Here is a 19,196-nt window from a genome sequence, read left to right as displayed (position 1 = left end):
CATAATTAAATAAAAGTTTTTTATTATTCTTTTAATACAAAAATAAAGCCTGATAAATTTACTTGACACACAAATCAAAATTGTTATGGAGCTAACCCTTGAAGTTTCGAAAAGAAAATAAAATCTAAGTTTTAATTTTTTTACTGAATACCGCACAAACTTATTTAATTATGCCACAATGCCAAAAAATCTCTTATTAAGTTCCAAATCTTATCTTTCAAAATCTCTGGTATTTCTTAAATATTCCTGTAGAAGGAAATGAAAATTTTGTGGCGATTTTTATTAGGTTTTTTTCGGTTTGGTCAGCTTCGTATAAAATTTGGCCACCTATGTACGCCTAATTTTCGCCGTAAACATTATACCAGATGCAAAAATTTGCACTGCGATCTTTAAATAGAACTTTCATCTAGTTATTTAAATTATTTGTATGAGGTATCGTGCTTTTTAAAATCACTTGTAGAATTTTTCTAATAAGACATGTTTCTGCGGTACTTGGAAAACCATTTTTCACTTTTTTTTTTTGTAAAACGGAATCAATATCCAATCTCTTAAACTAAAACGAGGAAGTGAATAAAGGGATCAAAAATTTGATAAAGTATATTTTTTTTTTAGATTGCCAGAAAATAGGCAAAATCTTCATCTTGCGATCCATCGACCAGCCAAAGCAGGAAGATGGGTTCCCTCTTTCGAAGCGAAGAAATGACCTTGTGTCAATTGTTCCTTCAGAGTGAGGCTGCTTATGCCTGTGTCTCTGAATTGGGAGAATTGGGACTTGTGCAATTCCGCGATGTGAGTTTTTTTTTTAACTTTGCGAAGTAAGAAGATAGGAAATTCAATAAATCTGTGGCAAAAAATTACAGTTGAACCCAGATGTGAACGCTTTCCAACGGAAATTCGTCAATGAAGTCCGTCGTTGTGATGAAATGGAACGGAAATTGCGGTATCTCGAGAAGGAGATTAAGAAGGATGGAATTCCCATGCTGGATACTGGGGATAGTCCTGAAGCTCCTCAACCGCGTGAAATGATTGATCTCGAGGTGAACTTTTGTCCTTTTGTGTTTCTTAGGGGAAGATTTTGAGTTTTAATTAATTTTTTTAGGCTACTTTTGAGAAACTGGAGAATGAATTGCGTGAGGTTAATCAGAATGCTGAGGCTCTGAAGAGAAATTTTCTCGAGTTGACCGAACTCAAGCATATCTTGAGGAAGACTCAAGTATTCTTCGATGAGGTAAGTGACTTTTGATACCCTATAAATACTCTTGAAATTAGCTAATATGGTCATTCATTGATAAAAAATAATCCATTGCACTTTACTATGCCGTTTCATCTTAATAAAAAAAAAGAGAAATAATTCATTTTCGCGTGAATGACAATTTAAAAATTATTGAGATATCAATCATCATTTTTTTTTTACTTTCATAATGTCCTCATTTATCATGATTCTTTAATCATTTTTCTTTTAATTTTCTTAACTCAATGGTTGAAGCTACATGATAATCATATTCTTTTTTTAATTATTCATGTTTTACATGAGATAATGAAAATAAATCGTAGATTTGTAATTGCTAAAAGGGTTTTAGATTTTAGTATCAAAATCATTCGATATCTCATTTTAATAGCAAAAAAAATCTATAAATAGAATGAAATTTTGCAAAATTCAATGGCATAAGGGAGGAGGGAATAATGTTTTTAATCTTAATAATATCCTTTAAAAAAATAGCTGTTATGAATGGACAACACAACTGAGAAAAAATGACTAATTTTTTTTTTGATAATATGAACAATTTTCTTCAACATTTTCATACACAACACATTTTATTCAGTTACATTTTCGGTTTATTACTTTTTTTTTGTAATCTTAAAACGTTTTTTTCGTTCTTGAAACCTATCTTTCATTCTTTTTTCTTGCAAATCAAAAATCTGCTTTTTAATTCAAAGAATGCTTATACATTTTATCATTCAATTAGTCGCTGTTGTTTTGCTTGCTTGATTAAAGAAAAAAGAGCACAGAGACTTTGACTAAGATGATTTTCTGGCTCAGAATTCACCAATAGTATCCCAATATCTAACTGGTATTTTATGAGAAGAGGCCTCATGGAGAAATTTTGCAGAGCGATCTTCTTTTTACTGAAAATCTTGAAATGTTTCTTGAGAAAAAGAAGAAAAGAGGAAAAAAAATAAAATTTCGCCCGAGATTTGATATCGGTTCAGTGGAAGCTAGAAACTACGACACTTGTCGCTCTAATGAACTTTTGATTGAATATCATTATTTTAATATTCAATAGAAAAAAATCTCACTATAATCTGTTTGAACCTTGACTAAAACTCTATTTATTTCATATAAAATAGATTTTTTGTTTCCTAAAAGAAATCCTTAATTAGCAGTTTAAGAGATGCGATGTCAAATCCTGATGGTGACATTTTTTTTCACAACCAACAATGGAAAATGATTACAGGAAAGTAGATTCTTGTCAATTAAATATTAGAGACAGAAAAAAATGACCCAGGATTGAACTGGGGACTTCTCACTATCTAGGTTGATCCTTTAAGGTATCTACACATTTCGAGCAATTTTCGTCAAAAATCGCTTTTTTTTAAGGAAATCGTCTGCACTGCTGTACGTCAAAATTCTGTCAAAAATGCTATTTTTGTCCAAAAACTGCTTCCAATGTATAGCGACCTTTAGAGAGATAGAGCGCTCGCTTAGGTAGCTCGGAGTCTCCAGTTCAATCCTGGGTGGAGGCAGGATTTTTTTGTCTCTTTTTAAATGACAATTGAGTGTTTTAGGTATCATTCACTTTGATTAAGTTTTTTTTGTGAAAAAAATTACAAATTGAACTAAGGATCACGATTTTATATAAAATGAGTCGCTGAATAATTCTGGTGAACTTTGAGGTTTAGTCGATCTACAAATTCGACAGAATTGAGTGATTTTTGGGATTTCTGCCCAAAATGAATCTGTCGGACATAGTCGACAGACAGTCTAATAGACTGTCGGCCGACATCTTCTACACAAGAGCTATAAATTTCGTCAGTCATGGATTTCATGATTATTCCCTAAAAATAAGATCGCTAAGCTAAATAGTCCTTTCATTTTCTTATTTTCAAAGCGAGGTTACTTTATAATTTAAGGTTATGTTTAGTATTGTGCTGCAGAAACTCAGAAATATGATTAAAAAGGCTTCAAAAATTCTTTACACATTAAGAGAAAAAAATTGTTATACTTGTTATTTGTTAGGTATAAAAACGGAATAAAATCAATTTATCCATTTTTTGATAACGTACAATTTTAGATTAAGATTGGATTGTTCTAATTTAATCCAGTCATATTTCTTCATTTTCCAAAAATATTTGAAAAAAAAGTATGGGACAGATTGAATCCGATTTATCAAATTGGATTAGACTTATCGTTTATTTCGACAATATTTGAATTAATCAAAATCTAATCCGACGGTAAAAACGACTTCAGCTTTGATAATACTTACATTGCTAGTCACAAGCACGTTATGAATAAAATTTTATTGTTTCAATAAATTGAACCTAAATTAAGGGGTTACGTGGACCACGAAGACTATAAAGTATAAACAGCATAGTTTCTTTAATTTTTTTTAACAAATTTAAAAAAAAAAAAATAGAATAAAACGTAGGAACCGTCTTCAAAAAAAAAACATGCTTTTGGAGGGATTGGGGGGAAAATAAAAATCATAATAATGTTCCTTGGGTCGACTTATGGGGGGTCCTCCGAAGATCGGAAGTTCATATCTCTTACCGTTTCTCCTCTAAAACAGGTAACAAGTTTACCAACAGAAAACAGAATATTAAAAAAAATGTTATTTACGGGTATAGGGAGTTGTTCCGCTTTCAAAGAATTTCTCGGGACCAAAAAAATACCCCCGCAAATTCACTCCAGTGACACAGAAAAATTGCATACCCATAGGAGAGGTCTTTGGAATAAGTTACAGAAACTCCGTGATGTATGCAACAATTTTCGGCGCCAATTTTTCAGTCTATTTTCAGCGCCAATGGTTCATAAGAAAATTTACGACCATTCAAAAATTATTTTATAAATGATCTCCCAATAGTAGGCAATTCATATTAAATTCTTTCTATCCGTTTTCTCTCAAGCCGGGACGGGACGACTTCCTGTACTTAACAGATGCATTCGAATTGGAAATTTCAAGACCTTTCCAAAAAAATCCAAATTTATCTAAATCGGTTGAAAAATAGACACTGTAAAGTGGTAAAACTTTTTTCTTCACAAATTCAAGATGGCGATTTTTAGGTCATTGGTATGTTTGGACGAAATGTTCTCCTGGACCACCTCCAAAACATATCCAAAAATAAAAGAAATCGTAGGAGCCGTTTTTGAAATAAACGAAAAAAACATGGTTTTGGAGGGGATGGAGGGGGGTGGGGGGTGGGGTCACTGTAAATCGAAGCTCAATATCTTTCACCGTTTAAGCTCCAGGACGGTGACAAGTTGAAAAAAGTTGATTATATAACAGCTCCTCTTTGAGTTCGAGCGGTAATACATTTAATTCAAGCTCTTAATTATATAAAACTACAATATTTAAGGAATTTTTCTTGAAATTTTCATTTAAAGATTTTCAAAGTTCAGTCATTAAGTCCGATTTTCAGAGACCTTTTTTGAAAGACTTACTTCGCGGTAGTCTTGATTACTCACAGTAGATTTATTAGAAATAGAAAAAAAACAAAATAAATTTTTAAAAAAATTGTGTATTTTAAATTTTAGACCTCTTGACTCACGTAACCCCTTAAGAAAATTCTTTAACCTCAAAAACCTTTTTGAGGTTAGTTTTTTAGGTTTCTGAATAAAAAGAACTCATGTTTTTTAATGGAAAAATGGTTCCTTTTTGTCTAATGGCAAAATTTTATTTAAAAAACGACGTGCAGATGTCGCTTTTCAAAATTTATCTCTTGGCTTTTAAGGTTAGGTCCAACATAACCTCAAATTTCAATTTAACCTTGCTTTTTGATAAGAAAATATGAAGCCTTGTCTCATTTGCATGCTGTTGCAATTAATTTCCATTGTTCTAATCCATAATTTAAACATCTTTTCATTCCTGTAACAATACTCAAAAGGATAAAGCAAATACTAATCTTATTTTTTGCATGCATGATAAATAATTTGTTGTAACTTCTGTTTTAATTGTTAGTAATTATTTATCCACCTTATATTCTAGTATTAAGTGATTTTCCTCCGATTTTTGTTAACAATGAGAAAATTTCTGACCCCAAAATTTTCTCATTTTTTTGTGTATTTCTTTTTTGTGTAAGACAGTTTTGTTGAATTTTCGCTTTGAGTTAGAATAGTTTTAGCGTAGAGAATAGATAGCTAAAGATACTAGAAAAGCTGATAGCTTTAAAAGTTCTTATTCGAATTGGAAATTTTGATTTAAGATCTGAATTTGACTGAAAATACAAAAACTTTGATTATTTTCAAAGGCTTGTTAAAAAAAAAGATACTTTAATGTAGATTTTTTTCTGTCAAATTAGCTGACTTTTTCGAACATTTCTAATAGAAAAATTATTCTAAAGGATTGTTTTTGAAGGTATTACACCGTTTTTTAAGCTTTTTGAAACCAGCCTGAAAACATTTTTGACCTCATAAATTGAATTTTTGAAGTATTTTTCGTTTGTAGATTTTTAAGTAGAAGATTGCTTTTGCACAATTTCCTATTTTTTTTTTTTTGAATTTTCCCTTTATATTAGTTTTGCTTTTTATTTATCCTACTTTTACTGCACATTTAGCCAATATTTTTAGCGATTTCCTCTTATTTCTAGAAAAAAAAATCAAAAATACTTGAAATATTGGAAAATTTCCCGCGTTTCTTGAATTTTATGAAACATTGAAATATTTCTGTGAAAAAAAAATATTGGAAAATGTGAAAAGCAGTTGTTCCTTTTTATTCCTTTTATTTGTTTTGCTTCTGTTTGCAAACACTTTGAGCACAAAACTTTGTTTTTTTTTTATTTCCCAATTTTTCTCTATAAACATATTGCACATAAATATCGCAAAGAGATCAGGAAAGAGAGAGAGAGAGGACTAAAGGCTGGGTTGGCCGAGAAGGTCATCAAAGATAATGGTAAAGTTTAAAAGCGAAAGAAAATAGGGTTAGTACGAAGAATTTAAATTGAGAAGTTAGTGGGTCGTTTGAAGATTTTTTTAGGGTGTTAGGGGGTATTTTGGGTCAATTTTTTCGGTTGTGTTGCCACAGGCAGGACCTACCTTTGTCATGCCTACGATAAGATCCCGCTATAAACAGATGGCGGAGGCAAATCGCGAAGAGGAGCAAATCCAACTGCTTGGAGGTGGAGAAGAGGGTATTAGAGCTACCCAAGCACAAGGACAAAATCTCAAACTTGGGTAAATATCTTCAAGATTCTATTCTCTCACGTGCTCTAAAAGAGGAAAAGTTTGCAACGATGTTTGTTGAAAGTTTGTCAAAAGGATGTTCTTTCATACAAAATTTTATGAAAGTTTTGTTAAATTGACAAAAGAACATCCCTTTGACAGAAAGAAAGACAAACTTTGAAAGAAAAAGTTTGCAACGCTGTTTGTTAAAAGTTTGTCAAAAAGATGTTCTTTTGTACAAAACTGTGAGTAAAGTTTGTTACATTGGCAAAAGAACATCCCTTTGACAAACTTTTAACAAACTTACAAATCTTCTCTTTTAGAGTTTTATACTCTGAAAGGAAAAGATTGTGGTGTGGTTTGTTAAAAGTTTGTCTAAGTTTATATGCATTGAAGTTTAGTCAAAAGAAAAACTGACAGACTTTTAACAAACGAGGTGACAGACCTTTCCTATTAGAGTTAATTACTCTGGGAGAAAAAGTTTGTGAACTGGTTTGTTAAAGTTTGTAAAAAGGATGTTCGATGACAAACTTTTAACAAACTAAGTGACAAACCTTTCCTATTAGAGTTCAATGCTCTGAAAGAAAAAGTTTGTAATGCTGCTTGTTAAAAAATTGTTAAAAGGATGTTCTATGAATAAGAGTTTTGTCAAATCGACAAGACTTTGACAATTTTGACAAAAATTTTACAAACAATTGACAAACCTTGCCTACTAGAGTTTTTTATTTTGAAAGAAAAGGTTTGTAATGCTTCTTGTTAAAAGTTTGTCAAAGGGATGTTCTATGAACAAAGGTTTTGTCAAATCGACAAAAGACTTTGACAAACATTTTACAAACAATTGACAAACCTTCTCTACCAGAGTTTTTTATTCTGAAAGAAAAGGTTTGTAATGCTTCTTGTTAAAAGATTGTCAAAATGATGTTCTATGAATCAAAGTTTTGTCAAATCGACAAAAGACTTTGACAAACATTTTACAAACAATTGACAAACCTTCTCTACCAGAGTTTTTAATTCTGAAAGAAAAGCTTTGTAATGCTGCTTGTTAAAAGTTTGTCAAAAGGATGTTCTATGAACAAAAGTTTTGTCAAATCGACAAAAGACTTTGACAACCTTGACAAACATTTTGCAAACAATTGACAAACCTTGCCTACCAGAGTATTTTACTCTGAAAGAAAAGGTTTGTAATGCTGATTGTTAAAAAATTGTTGAAAATTTATTCATCCCAAAAAAATTGAAACAAATGTTTTGTCAAAATTACAAAACAATGCATCATTTTGACAAATTTTCATCAAACAACATTACAAACTTTTTCCTCCCTATCAGAGTATTCAAAGAGTATTGAAAAGAGGATTTTAAAAGAGAGAAAAATAGGGTTAAAGTATTCAAAACAGCAAAATTTTACAAACGAAACAATAATTCTTAGCAAAATATCCAATTTATAAAAAAAAACTCATGAACATTACTCCATTTAGATGGATAACAATGTAATATGGTTTTTTACTGTTGTGTTGTAATAACATATTACAGCTAAATTACCTTGATGAGGATCCCCAAAAACTTCATGATAGTATAAGGCAAGAAAGTTGTTATTTTGGAGTGATTTTGAGTTTCAACCAAAAAATAATTAACCAAACTTTACCCCCTTTTCGCAAGGCGAGCAAAGTGAAGAAGAAAAAAGATAAAATTATATGTGTAATATTACAGAATAAGTTAAAAATGCACATAATTTTGCCTGTAAAAACGTAAATAATATTTTGCACTGGCTTTGAGACTTAGCATTGGCATGTTTTTGGTTAATAGGCTTACAGTTTGAGGCTTTTTCTTATTTTTTTGTGTCTTCTGTCAACAAAAGCTAAATGGAGATTTTCAAAGCACTTTTTATTTTTGTTTTGGCTGTGAAAATGTGGCTATGAGTGTTTATTTGGTGTTTGAAGGGTTTGTATGTGCTTTTTATTAACATTCGCCTCAATTTTTAAGCAAAGATCAAAATCAGGAAGATTTTAGAGTTTCTACATTACTATATTTAAGATTTTGCAAATTAATTTCTTTAAAGTTGAAAATTTCATGAAATTTTACGAAATTTTTATATTTATTGTTATTTAAATTATTTTTCGAGTAGGATTTAAAAATTAAAAATAGATTTTTAAAAGAATACTTGTGAGAATGGCTAACCGGTTGTTAAAGATATTAGATACTGATGTTAGCTACTTTTCTTTGGATTTAAACGGTAAAAAATTTCTGCACATATTTGTTCCAAAAATTAGCTCGTCCACGGACACCATAATTCTCGGCACAATCTTGTTCATTTTACGAGACTCAAAAAAATAATCAATATAATAACGAATTTGTTCCAAAACGTAGCTCGTCCACGGACACCGAAAATTTTTGGAATAAATTTGTACCTTTTAGGAGAAACAAAAAGATACCCAATATTAGTAACGAATTTGTTCCAAAAAATAGCTCGTTTAGTATAAAATCGTATCCCTTCTCTCACACTGAGTCACCCGTCACCAACGAAGCGAGGAGGACGCCAAATCTGTGGAAAATTTCGTGCTACATGGTTTCACTTTTTTAATTCGAGATTCCCTTCCCTTGTCACTCAAACGCATACGCGTGGCCCTCCCGAAGTATAGTGCTTAAGTGTAAAAATGACACTTAAGCCAATATTCTGTGATTTTCGCCCCCAAAACGGGTAGTTGGTGCTATAGGAGGCACAAGGGCGCATTGTGATGGTGGGGGGGGGGGGGTGGTATATCGTGAATAATTATTTTCCCTCAGTCATTTAACAGGTAAATTCGTCACAATATCTAACAAGGAAGTACAAGATTTATTTAAGTTTCATGAACAGTTTCAAAGGCGTCGAATAAACGAACAGTAAAAAATTAATTTTGTTCAACAAAAAATTTAAAATTATTGGTAAATATTAAAAAAGGAACAGTAAAAAATAAAAAAAAACAACAGTATTTTATTAAAAACGGTCAGTGAAATATTCAAAAAGGGCTGCTAAATATCAAAAATGAGCAGGAAAAATATTCAAGTTGGTAAGTGAAAAAGCAAAAAGTGGTTAGTAAAAATGAAAATCGGTTAGCAAATTTTATATTTATGGCTCCGGCATACCTTTTAGATCAGGATAATTTCATAAAATCAAAATTCACATCTCTTTTTTTCTTAAAAGTTTAACATAGTCTGTTCTACTCTTGTGCAGTCTTCTTCTTTTGAACATCACATCAAATTAAATTTAGTTCAGTTCGATTTGGAGTCTTTTAAAGCGGGACAGACTTATGCAATTTTTTTAAGAAAGAAAGGAACATGAATTTTGATTTCACAGAATTTTACCGATCTAAAAGATTTGCCGGAGCCATTATAACTCAGGAACGCCTTTTAGATCAGACAAATTTCATGAAGTCAAAATTCGAATCTCTTTCTTTCTCACACGTTTTGCGTATGTCTATCTCATTCCTTCGTACTCTTCTTCTTCTTTTAAACATCGCATCAAATTCAATTTATCTCAATCGAATTTGGAGTGCGTAAAAGTAAGATAAACGTATGCAAAACGTGTGAGAAAGAAAATCATGTGAATATTGATTTCATGAAATTTTCCTGATCTAAAAGGTGTGCCGGAGCCATTATAACTCATCTTACCCAGAAAAAAATTAACCAATACCGTAAAATCAACTTCAGATTTCAAGAGAATTTCATGAAATTTTAGACATTTTAAAAATATTCATGAAATTTTCCAAATTTATCAAATCAATGTATTTTGTATGTATGTTGAGGCAAAGGGAAATTTTCTTCGTTTTGAAAAATCATTAATCACTTTTCTATTTTTCTCTTATCAAATTGAGTATTTTTACTGCTCATTTTTAACTTTTTGCTTACCAAATTTAACATTTTACTACTCGTTTTTTGGCTTTTCAATTGTACTTGAACCACGAAGAAAAAGATAAAAATTAAATATTGAATATTTTTATGGAAATCAAAACTCTTTGAAATATTCTACTTGTAAAGGAAATATGACACATTTCTATTTTTAATTAATTGCCATTGAACTTTCCAAAATTTCAAGGCATAAGAAATATCAAAGATGAAAAAAATGCAAAATTTCATGAAAATTTAAAAATTATTAAATTAAATTAAAAATTATTAAGTATTTAAAAAATAATTCATGAAAATTGAAATGAAACTCGCGAGGCAGTGCTATTTTCATATATTTGGCTAGCACTTTTGGTTAGAGAACTGCTGACTGGTCAGCATATTTTTGCTGATTGATTCAGCAAAAATGTGCTGAAAAGGCTGTTTTTTCGGCTAACTGCTCGCTAAAAAAATTAATTGTATGCATCTATCGGAATTAAAAAATCATTAATATATTGTATTTGTAAGGAAAACACCAAATTCATATTTTCAAAGTTTCAAGTCATCTTAGAAAAAATTAGTGATTAAGGAAAAAATAATTCACAATAGCGAAATTTCGTTAAATTTCATGAGAATTTCTTAATTTTACCTTTACAATCAGTTTATTGGAATTAAATTTCAGTGTTCCAATTAGATAGTTTAGAAAAATATTTTCCATAATCTACTAATTATTTATTGAAATTGTTATTTCAAAGATTAGAAAAAAAATCTAATTTTATCCTTATATTGATCTTTGCTTGAAACTTTAGGCTATTGCATGATTTTCCATTTCATTACCTTCCTCACATTTTCTTTATAATTTCCTTTTCTTTAGGTCAAATTTCCTCATAAAATATTATATTTTTCATTTTATTTTTTAACACATTCCCAAATCATTGTCATCAATTCTCATTGTGTTTGTCTTTGGACTTTTCATCTTTTATTTCATTTTATTTTTTAAAATTTTTTTTAACTCACTATCGAAATTTTAAGGGATACATGTAAAAACCACACACTTACACACAAATTATTTTTTTACGAACGTAAAATAAAACATTAACCGTAAAATTTGGAAGATTGTGTATACCCCAAAGTTGACAAAAAAAATACAAATTTGTAGCAAGAAGGTGGTATGCATACCACAGAATCCATGACGAGGGCTTTAATCACGGACGAATCTCGGGCTGGAAATGCAATGGGCACCGTTCAATTGGGGTAGGTATTAATATTTTTGAGAGTGGTTCAGATAAAATTTCATAAGCTTTTAAGGTTAACTTTCTCTATAATGCAAAAGGGACTAAAGAGTCTCTTTTTTTTAGTTGTTGTGATATTAATGTATTAACAAAATTTGAGATTAGGAAGACAAAAAAAAGTTTCTAAGTTTCTAAAAAGAACTAACATTCAGAGGATTAATTTGTGAAAAAATATATAATTTTCTATCTCTATTAGAGCTTTTAATAATTTTCTCTAATATACATAAATTTTTTTAAGCGAAAGATGAGGAAGGATATGCAATTTTATTTAATAATATTTTATCATTTCTTCAACACACACAACACAATTTTTTATAAATTGTGTATATACTATAAAATGGATGATTTGCGATTAAGTTTTCTGGAAAAATCGCAAGAGCCTGAAGAATTCCTGCCATGGTCAGTAACACAAAGTAACAATAAGAAATTATTCTTTTTTTTCATAATTTACAATAAAAGTTATTTCTCTGTATGTAGTGCTCGGAGATAAAAGATTGAGGGAGAAATCTTAATCTTTTATAAAGAAAAAATTGCAATTAAGTATTATTCACATAAAATTAAATATTTAATCATGTAAAATATTTTGTTTCGATCGTGTTCTCTGATTGGCTAAAGCTTTGAAAGCTTAGAAAGCTTTCAAGCTCTTCAGCCAATCAGAGAACGCCATCGAAATAAAATGTTTTATAGGATTAAGCTCAGCGCACAATAACTTTTGTTTAGTAGACATGTTTTTGACTTTTCAATGAGAGTGAGTGAGATCTAGATCTAATCATCTCGCTCATTCTCATGGGAAATTTTGAAAATATGTTTACAAACAAAAGTTATTGTGCGTAGGGCATTATACTTTAAAAAAATATGGATAATGCTTGAGAAAAATTTACAAAAATATATTTATTTGTAAATTTTTGTTATAAATATTTTTACAGTGGTTTTTCTTCAAACTTTTATCTCTGAGTAGAAAATTCTTCAGTCACATTTCTATATTCATTCATCACATTTTTTTAAAAAATTGTTCTTTATATCACTTTCAAAAATATTGCAGTTCTTATCACTAGTTGCTATAAATGTTTATTATTTTGCAAAGTTTATGTTTAAAGTTTTGTTTTTTCAACATTTTTTCATTATTTTTGATAAAGAGTTGCATTTATTGTAACTGTATTACTTTTTTCGCTTTAATGTGCTTCTTCAGTGTCTGTCTTTTTAATTTATTTTATTTGGTATTTTTTATTATATTTGCTGCACAATTTAATTAGAATCTTTTTATTATTATTATTACTCCTTACTCTAATCTTTGCTTACTGTCCCCCTTACACTTTGTGCAAGAAAATAATACAAGTAATAAGATTAAAAGTATATTCCAAAAAGTAAATAAATTCAACAATTATGTGTATCCTTTTTTTGTAGATTATTTGTTAATTTTCTCAGTAATTTTTTAGATAACAGCTTCATTTAATAGAATTTATATTAATAGAAAAAAATATGTGCATTTTTAATATGTATTTTACCATTCAATAGGATAAATTTATTTTAAAAAAAATAATAGATTGAAGCTTAAAGTTTGAAAAACTAATTGAGTTTTCTGAATTTTATCTTTTGTATTAAAAAAGAAAAAAAACATTGTTAAATTATTTTACCAAATACTCAATATTACTAACTCTCTTTAACATCCTTTTTTAACATTCTCTTTTTTTACAATTTAAATATTTAACTTTTTTATTGAATGAATATTAACAATTTTTTCGAGAAAAAAAATATTTCTTGACTGAGAATTATCAAGATAATTTTATTCTTTTGAGAATCTGATGACAATGTGCAGCAGAACGTGTTAATTGATTGTAAAATATTATTCCCACAAATTTTGACACATGTAGCTTTGTGGCTGGAGTTATTTTGAGGGAGAGACTTCCGGCCTTTGAGAGGATGCTGTGGCGTGCTTGCCGTGGCAACGTCTTCCTGCGTCAGGCTATGATTGAGTCTCCACTGGAGGATCCATCAAATGTTTGTATTTATTCTAAATTTACAATCTTTGGTATACGCACAATGACTTTTGTTTTGTAAACATGTTGACCATTTTAAAGTAGACCGGAAAATTTATTTTAGGAGATATATTCAGGATATTCAGAAGCAAGGGCCTGACCAAAAAAAGGCAGGTCCTGAGAGGGATAAAGGGCTAGACTACGCAAAGTTCGAAGACCATAAAAAAATAACTCTTTCAAATCTCAAAATGGATTTATTAATAAATTCTTGTTCTCAAGTTCCCCATGCTCCGAGCGAGATATCACATAATGGTGCACTGCACTGCACATGTCTTCATGAAACACTGTTAGGCATATTTCTAATTGATATTCTATATGAACTTTGTCACACAAAAATCTTGACTGAAGTATATTCTTAAAACGAAAACACTTAAGCATATACTTCAATCGAGATGAAATTTTACAACGAAAAAGAGTAAGAATTACATCGATATTCTTCGTGTTAATTCAACTTAATTGTTAATTGGCCATAGAGTTGTTTCATTAAATGATATCATTAAATCATCAGAGGATATCATTAAATGTTACTCTTAAAATTCTTCACACAATCAATGATAGGTATCACTTCATCTAGCAGAACAATAGGGGAAGCAAGAGTAGTAGGGCACCGATAACGACTCTAAATGACAACAGGTAGAGTTTTTTAAGGACTTTAGGAATTTTACATTTTTAAGGACTTTAGGAACAATGTCATTGTCAGACGACCATCCAAAGATCCATCAAAGATTATTATTTAACCCTTTAAGGACGAGTCATTAATTTATAGTCAGATTAAGTCATTTTTCCTGACTTTTTAAAGCAAAACATAACTTTCGACGGGCGTAGGAAATTTTTTGGGTCACCGGTGACCTTTAGGTTTTAGCTGAGATTGTTTACATTCTAGTTATTTTATTCTTATTTTTTGATTTTGTTTGATTTTTTTCGATAGATAGAATCCCCTCTGAAAAGCAAATTTCTTAAAATGGCCATAACTCCAGTTCTAATTGTCAGAATTTAAAAAGTGAGGGCATTTTGGAAAGCTCTCATGAAATGCCAATTCCCTATTAACATCGGATGTTTGTAAAACCACCTCTAGGGACGCTATTATTAAAAAGATAATTTATCAATTTTCTAAGTTGAATAACTCGAAAACTCCATTGTGCATCAGGCTCAAATTTTAGTGCGTTTTAGCCGCAGATTATATCTATCAAACAAAAATATACTTAAGTCGATCGATAACCCCTGACCCGAACTATGAGGGGTCAAAGTGCGAAAATTGACCGGCTTCTATCTCCGGTTCTAATTAACATTTTGACAAAAATGTTGGTAATGTGTGTTCTTCTCGATGAGCACTTTCTGATGGAAGTTCAAAACTCACCACAGGTAGCGCTGCAATAACGTCAAAATTCAAACTCCTTTTTCTCAAAATCGCCATTATTGGGAATTTTGATCAAATTTTAGAGCGTTGCAGTCTAGGCTATGAAGTTTCCAAAAAGTGGCATAGGTTCGCTTTGGTTACAACAGTACCGGTGAGATCAGGGGTCAAAGTTCACGAAATTCAAAATGCCATATTTTTGGTTCTATTTGATCGATTTTAACTCTTTCCGGACCAAAACATATCCAGCGAACGAATTTCAGTAAAATTCACTTTATTGTAAGTCTTAGTGGTCAAATATGATACTTTTGTAGAGAAAGATTTTTTTCCGCCTTTGTGGAAATTGGAAAACTCATGGGTATTACTCTCGTCCCCAAAAGAACGAAAAGGATACAAACTTCAATTTTCCAAAAACCAATAATATCAATTTTGTGAATTATTTTTGCGTGTCAAATAACTCCTTCACAATGTTGATCACTAAAACAAGAAGAATTATTGACCAGTATATTCTGAGATGTTCAGGAAGTGGTCAAGAAGACACCAAATTCCTGCTTGCTAACAGATTCAGACACAGACACATTAAGCTTTCTCAAAAGCATAAAAGACACTTCCTGGACAATTAGAATTCACCAAAATCAGGAAGAATAGGAAAAACTTCCTTGAAAGCAATCTCCCTCGCTGCCAAATGTCAAAATTATCGGCCATATTGGCAAAAATGTCGCTCCCGCTTGGAATTTTGTTACAAGGTTGGTGCCAAAAAGCAAATAGCGGGCATTGGCGGGATAACCTTACATTTGACCTCTAGATTTTTGGGGACGAGAGTACCCATAAAGTTTGAACAAGATTTTTGAAGATTTAAGAAAAACTTATTTTTCGAATTTATGCAATCTGTAATTGTTGGTTATCATACTTATTGGCCCCGAGAGGTTTTTCCTTATTCTGGTCTAGAAATATGAAAAAGTCGCAATATCTGCAAGGAAGCAGAAAATCGAAAATTCACGATTTTTGACCAGAAATATCTAAGCTCAGGAGTTAATTGAGATCATGCAAAAAATATTCTAGATTTGGACATCCTTATAGTTTGTAATCATCAAGAAGAATGGGATTTTTATCGATTCTGTCTAAAAAAAAATTGTTGTTTCCATGGGTACCCAGAGTCCCAAAGGAGACGAAAGAGTTAATACTTTCGGGACCGTATCATAAGTATGCATCAAGCCAATCTTAAAATTTTTTTTGATCAAGAACATTTTAGTTCGGGAATTCATCGAGGTTCAACAAAAAATGTCCTAATCTCTTTTTTTACTTTGGGTATCCAGAGACCCTAAAAATGTGAAAAAGTTTAGCGTTATCTGCGAGATCAACATGGTTAATAATTTCTTAACGCTTTAGGGACGCTTACGTCACCGGTGGTGACCCAAAACAATTTTTTTCCTCCATCCACCAAAAATTATGTTTTGCTTTAAGAAGTTAGAAGAATTTATTTTCTCTGACTTTTTTGATTTTAACTCTTTCGTCCTCGAAGGGATAATTTCTTCTTTGTCAAAGAAAATCTATTACACTCGACTCTTCGTTATCCGGGTGACAGCTGCCAAACACTGGCGGTTGATGTATTCAAAATTATTTTTACTAAACATGAAGTTTCTCCAGAGTGAATTAAAGTATTATTATCATTGTATCGAAGTTTTTAATACATTGTGATAAAAAATGAAACATAAGCATACCAGGAAGAAAATTCTCTTGTTCTTTGTCAGACAGAAAATAAATTCACACAGCACAAAATAGAAAAACCGTTGATCATTCAAAAAACTTAAATGTCATTTTGTCCCCCAGTCAGCCGGATAACGAAGAATCGAGTGTATTTTACATTTAAATGATATTTTCCAGTCATTTTTACCAATTTGAAGTACTGCCCAATTTGCTGCTTTAATGAAGTACATCTTTCCTCCACTTCAACTTTTGTAAAGCATTTTAAATAAAATAGAAAGTGTACTAAATGTTGTATTTTAGTCGAGACACACTTGGGAGATTATAACAGAAGTAAAGGGGATTTTATCAGAGACAAAAACCAATTGGAAATGTTAGTCGACGCAAGGTCTTAAAAGGGGAATGTTTATAAAACAAAAGGATTTGTGCGTACCATATTTGTTTTTTGTATGTTTTTGGTATTTAATAAATGGGAAATTTTGTAGGGTGACAATGTGTACAAGTCGGTGTTCATCATCTTCTTCCAAGGAGACCAACTGAAGACACGTGTGAAGAAGATTTGTGAGGGATTCAGGGCAACTCTCTATCCATGCCCCGAAGCCCCATCCGATCGCCGTGAGATGGCAATGGGTGTGATGACACGCATTGAAGATTTGAACACTGTTCTGGGCCAGACTCAGGATCATCGGCACCGTGTTCTCGTGGCGGCGGCGAAGAATCTGAAGAATTGGTTCGTCAAAGTGCGCAAAATCAAGGCAATCTATCACACATTGAATTTATTCAATCTCGATGTGACACAGAAGTGTCTAATTGCTGAATGTTGGGTGCCAGTGTTGGACATTGAGACCATTCAGATTGCCCTGAGACGAGGGACAGAACGAAGTGGATCATCTGTACCGCCAATTTTGAATCGAATGCAAACATTTGAAAATCCCCCAACTTACAATCGAACCAATAAGTTTACCAATGCTTTTCAGGCATTAATTGATGCTTATGGGATTGCAAGTTACAGGGAAATGAATCCGGCTCCTTATACTATTATTACTTTTCCATTTTTGTTTTCTGTGATGTTTGGTGATTTGGGTCATGGATCAATTATGGCACTTTTTGGGCTTTGGATGGTGCTCAAGGAGAAACCGCTGGCAGCTAAGAAGAGTGACAATGAGATTTGGAATATTTTCTTTGGTGGAAGATACATTATTTTCCTAATGGGATGCTTTTCAATGTACACGGGATTGATATACAATGATTTATTCTCTAAATCATTGAATATTTTTGGGTCTCATTGGAGAATTAATTACAATACGAGTACCGTGATGGAGAATAAGGTGTTACAATTGGATCCGGCTGGAGAGGATTATCTGCAGTATCCGTATCCATTTGGTATGGATCCGGTGTGGCAGGTGGCACCATTGAATAAGATCATCTTTCAGAATGCGTACAAGATGAAAATTTCGATAATTTTTGGTGTTATTCATATGATTTTTGGCGTTATTGTTGGTCTGTGCAATCATCGGTATTTCAAGAACAAAATGGCCATCTATTGTGAATTTATTCCACAAATTATCTTCCTGGTTTTCCTCTTTTTCTACATGGTTCTCATGATGTTTATCAAATGGGTGAGATTTTCGGCGGCCAATGAGGGTGCTTTTTCGGAAAATTGTGCCCCATCCATTCTCATAACCTTCATCAATATGGTCCTGATGAAATCTGTTGATTGGGATCCGGAAAAGGATATTTGTTCGCCCTACATGTTTTCCGGACAGTCAGCTCTGCAGACACTCCTGGTGATTGTTGCTGTTCTCTGTGTCCCTTGGATGCTCCTGGCTAAACCCATTCTCATTATGCGTGCTCGCAAGGAAGCCCATCATCAGCCAATTGTTCCCGTTGAGAATGGTGATGCAGAAAATGGGCTAAATGCCCAAAATGCCCTTGGGCAGCATGAATCCCAAGCAGCAGCAGCTCCAGGGCACGAAGAAGAGGAAGAAATGTCAGAAATATTCATTCATCAAGGAATCCATACCATAGAATATGTTCTAGGATCAATTTCCCATACAGCTTCCTATTTGCGTCTCTGGGCACTTTCCCTGGCCCATGCTCAGCTCTCTGAAGTACTCTGGAATATGGTGCTGCAAGTTGGACTGAAGCAGGGAGGATGGGTTGGAGGAGTTGTTCTATGGGTGGTTTTTGCCTTCTGGGCCATCCTCACAGTTGGCATTCTCGTCCTCATGGAAGGTCTCTCAGCCTTCCTGCACACTCTCCGTCTGCATTGGGTGGAGTTTCAGAGCAAATTCTACTCAGGACTTGGATATGCTTTTCAACCGTTCTCCTTTGAGACCATTGTGGATGTTTCTGGCACAACATCTGATGAATAAATCCCCGGATGAAAAAGAAAAAATCCCCCAATAAAAATTATAATCGAATAGTTGCACTTTAATCGCTTGATGTTCTTTGTGGCTCAAAATATTCTAGTGGAAATGAGAGAGATTAATGAAAGAGAAAGATATACGTAGAGGAGGATTGTAGGATGAATTCCATGTTAAAAAGAATATTAAATAAATGTTTCGCTTCATTCAACTTTA

General features: G+C 31.9%; 1 protein-coding gene across 4 annotated transcripts in view; it reads left to right on the top strand.

Moving 5' to 3' along the window:
* LOC129798500 (V-type proton ATPase 116 kDa subunit a 1) overlaps positions 1 to 19,196 on the top strand; it is a 24,275-nt gene extending 5,079 nt beyond the window's left edge. The window contains exons 2-8 of one of the 4 annotated variants that reach the window (XM_055841679.1): positions 613 to 789; positions 861 to 1,037; positions 1,100 to 1,228; positions 11,388 to 11,482; positions 11,878 to 11,919; positions 13,392 to 13,518; positions 17,100 to 19,196. In XM_055841679.1, the coding sequence (XP_055697654.1) occupies positions 673 to 789; positions 861 to 1,037; positions 1,100 to 1,228; positions 11,388 to 11,482; positions 11,878 to 11,919; positions 13,392 to 13,518; positions 17,100 to 18,989 (2,577 nt within the window). In that variant the 5' untranslated portion in view covers positions 613 to 672 and the 3' untranslated portion in view covers positions 18,990 to 19,196. Of the gene's footprint in view, positions 1 to 612; positions 790 to 860; positions 1,038 to 1,099; positions 1,229 to 6,239; positions 6,389 to 11,387; positions 11,483 to 11,877; positions 11,920 to 13,391; positions 13,519 to 17,099 lie in introns of all 4 variants that reach the window. The other 3 variants (XM_055841681.1, XM_055841680.1, XM_055841678.1) reach the window with 3 other exon arrangements.

The sequence above is a fragment of the Phlebotomus papatasi genome, chromosome 1 (assembly GCF_024763615.1).
Source record: "Phlebotomus papatasi isolate M1 chromosome 1, Ppap_2.1, whole genome shotgun sequence".
NCBI lineage: Eukaryota > Metazoa > Arthropoda > Insecta > Diptera > Psychodidae > Phlebotomus > Phlebotomus papatasi.
The sequence above is the reverse complement of the archived record's forward strand: the minus strand, read 5'-3'. Positions and strand labels throughout refer to the sequence as shown.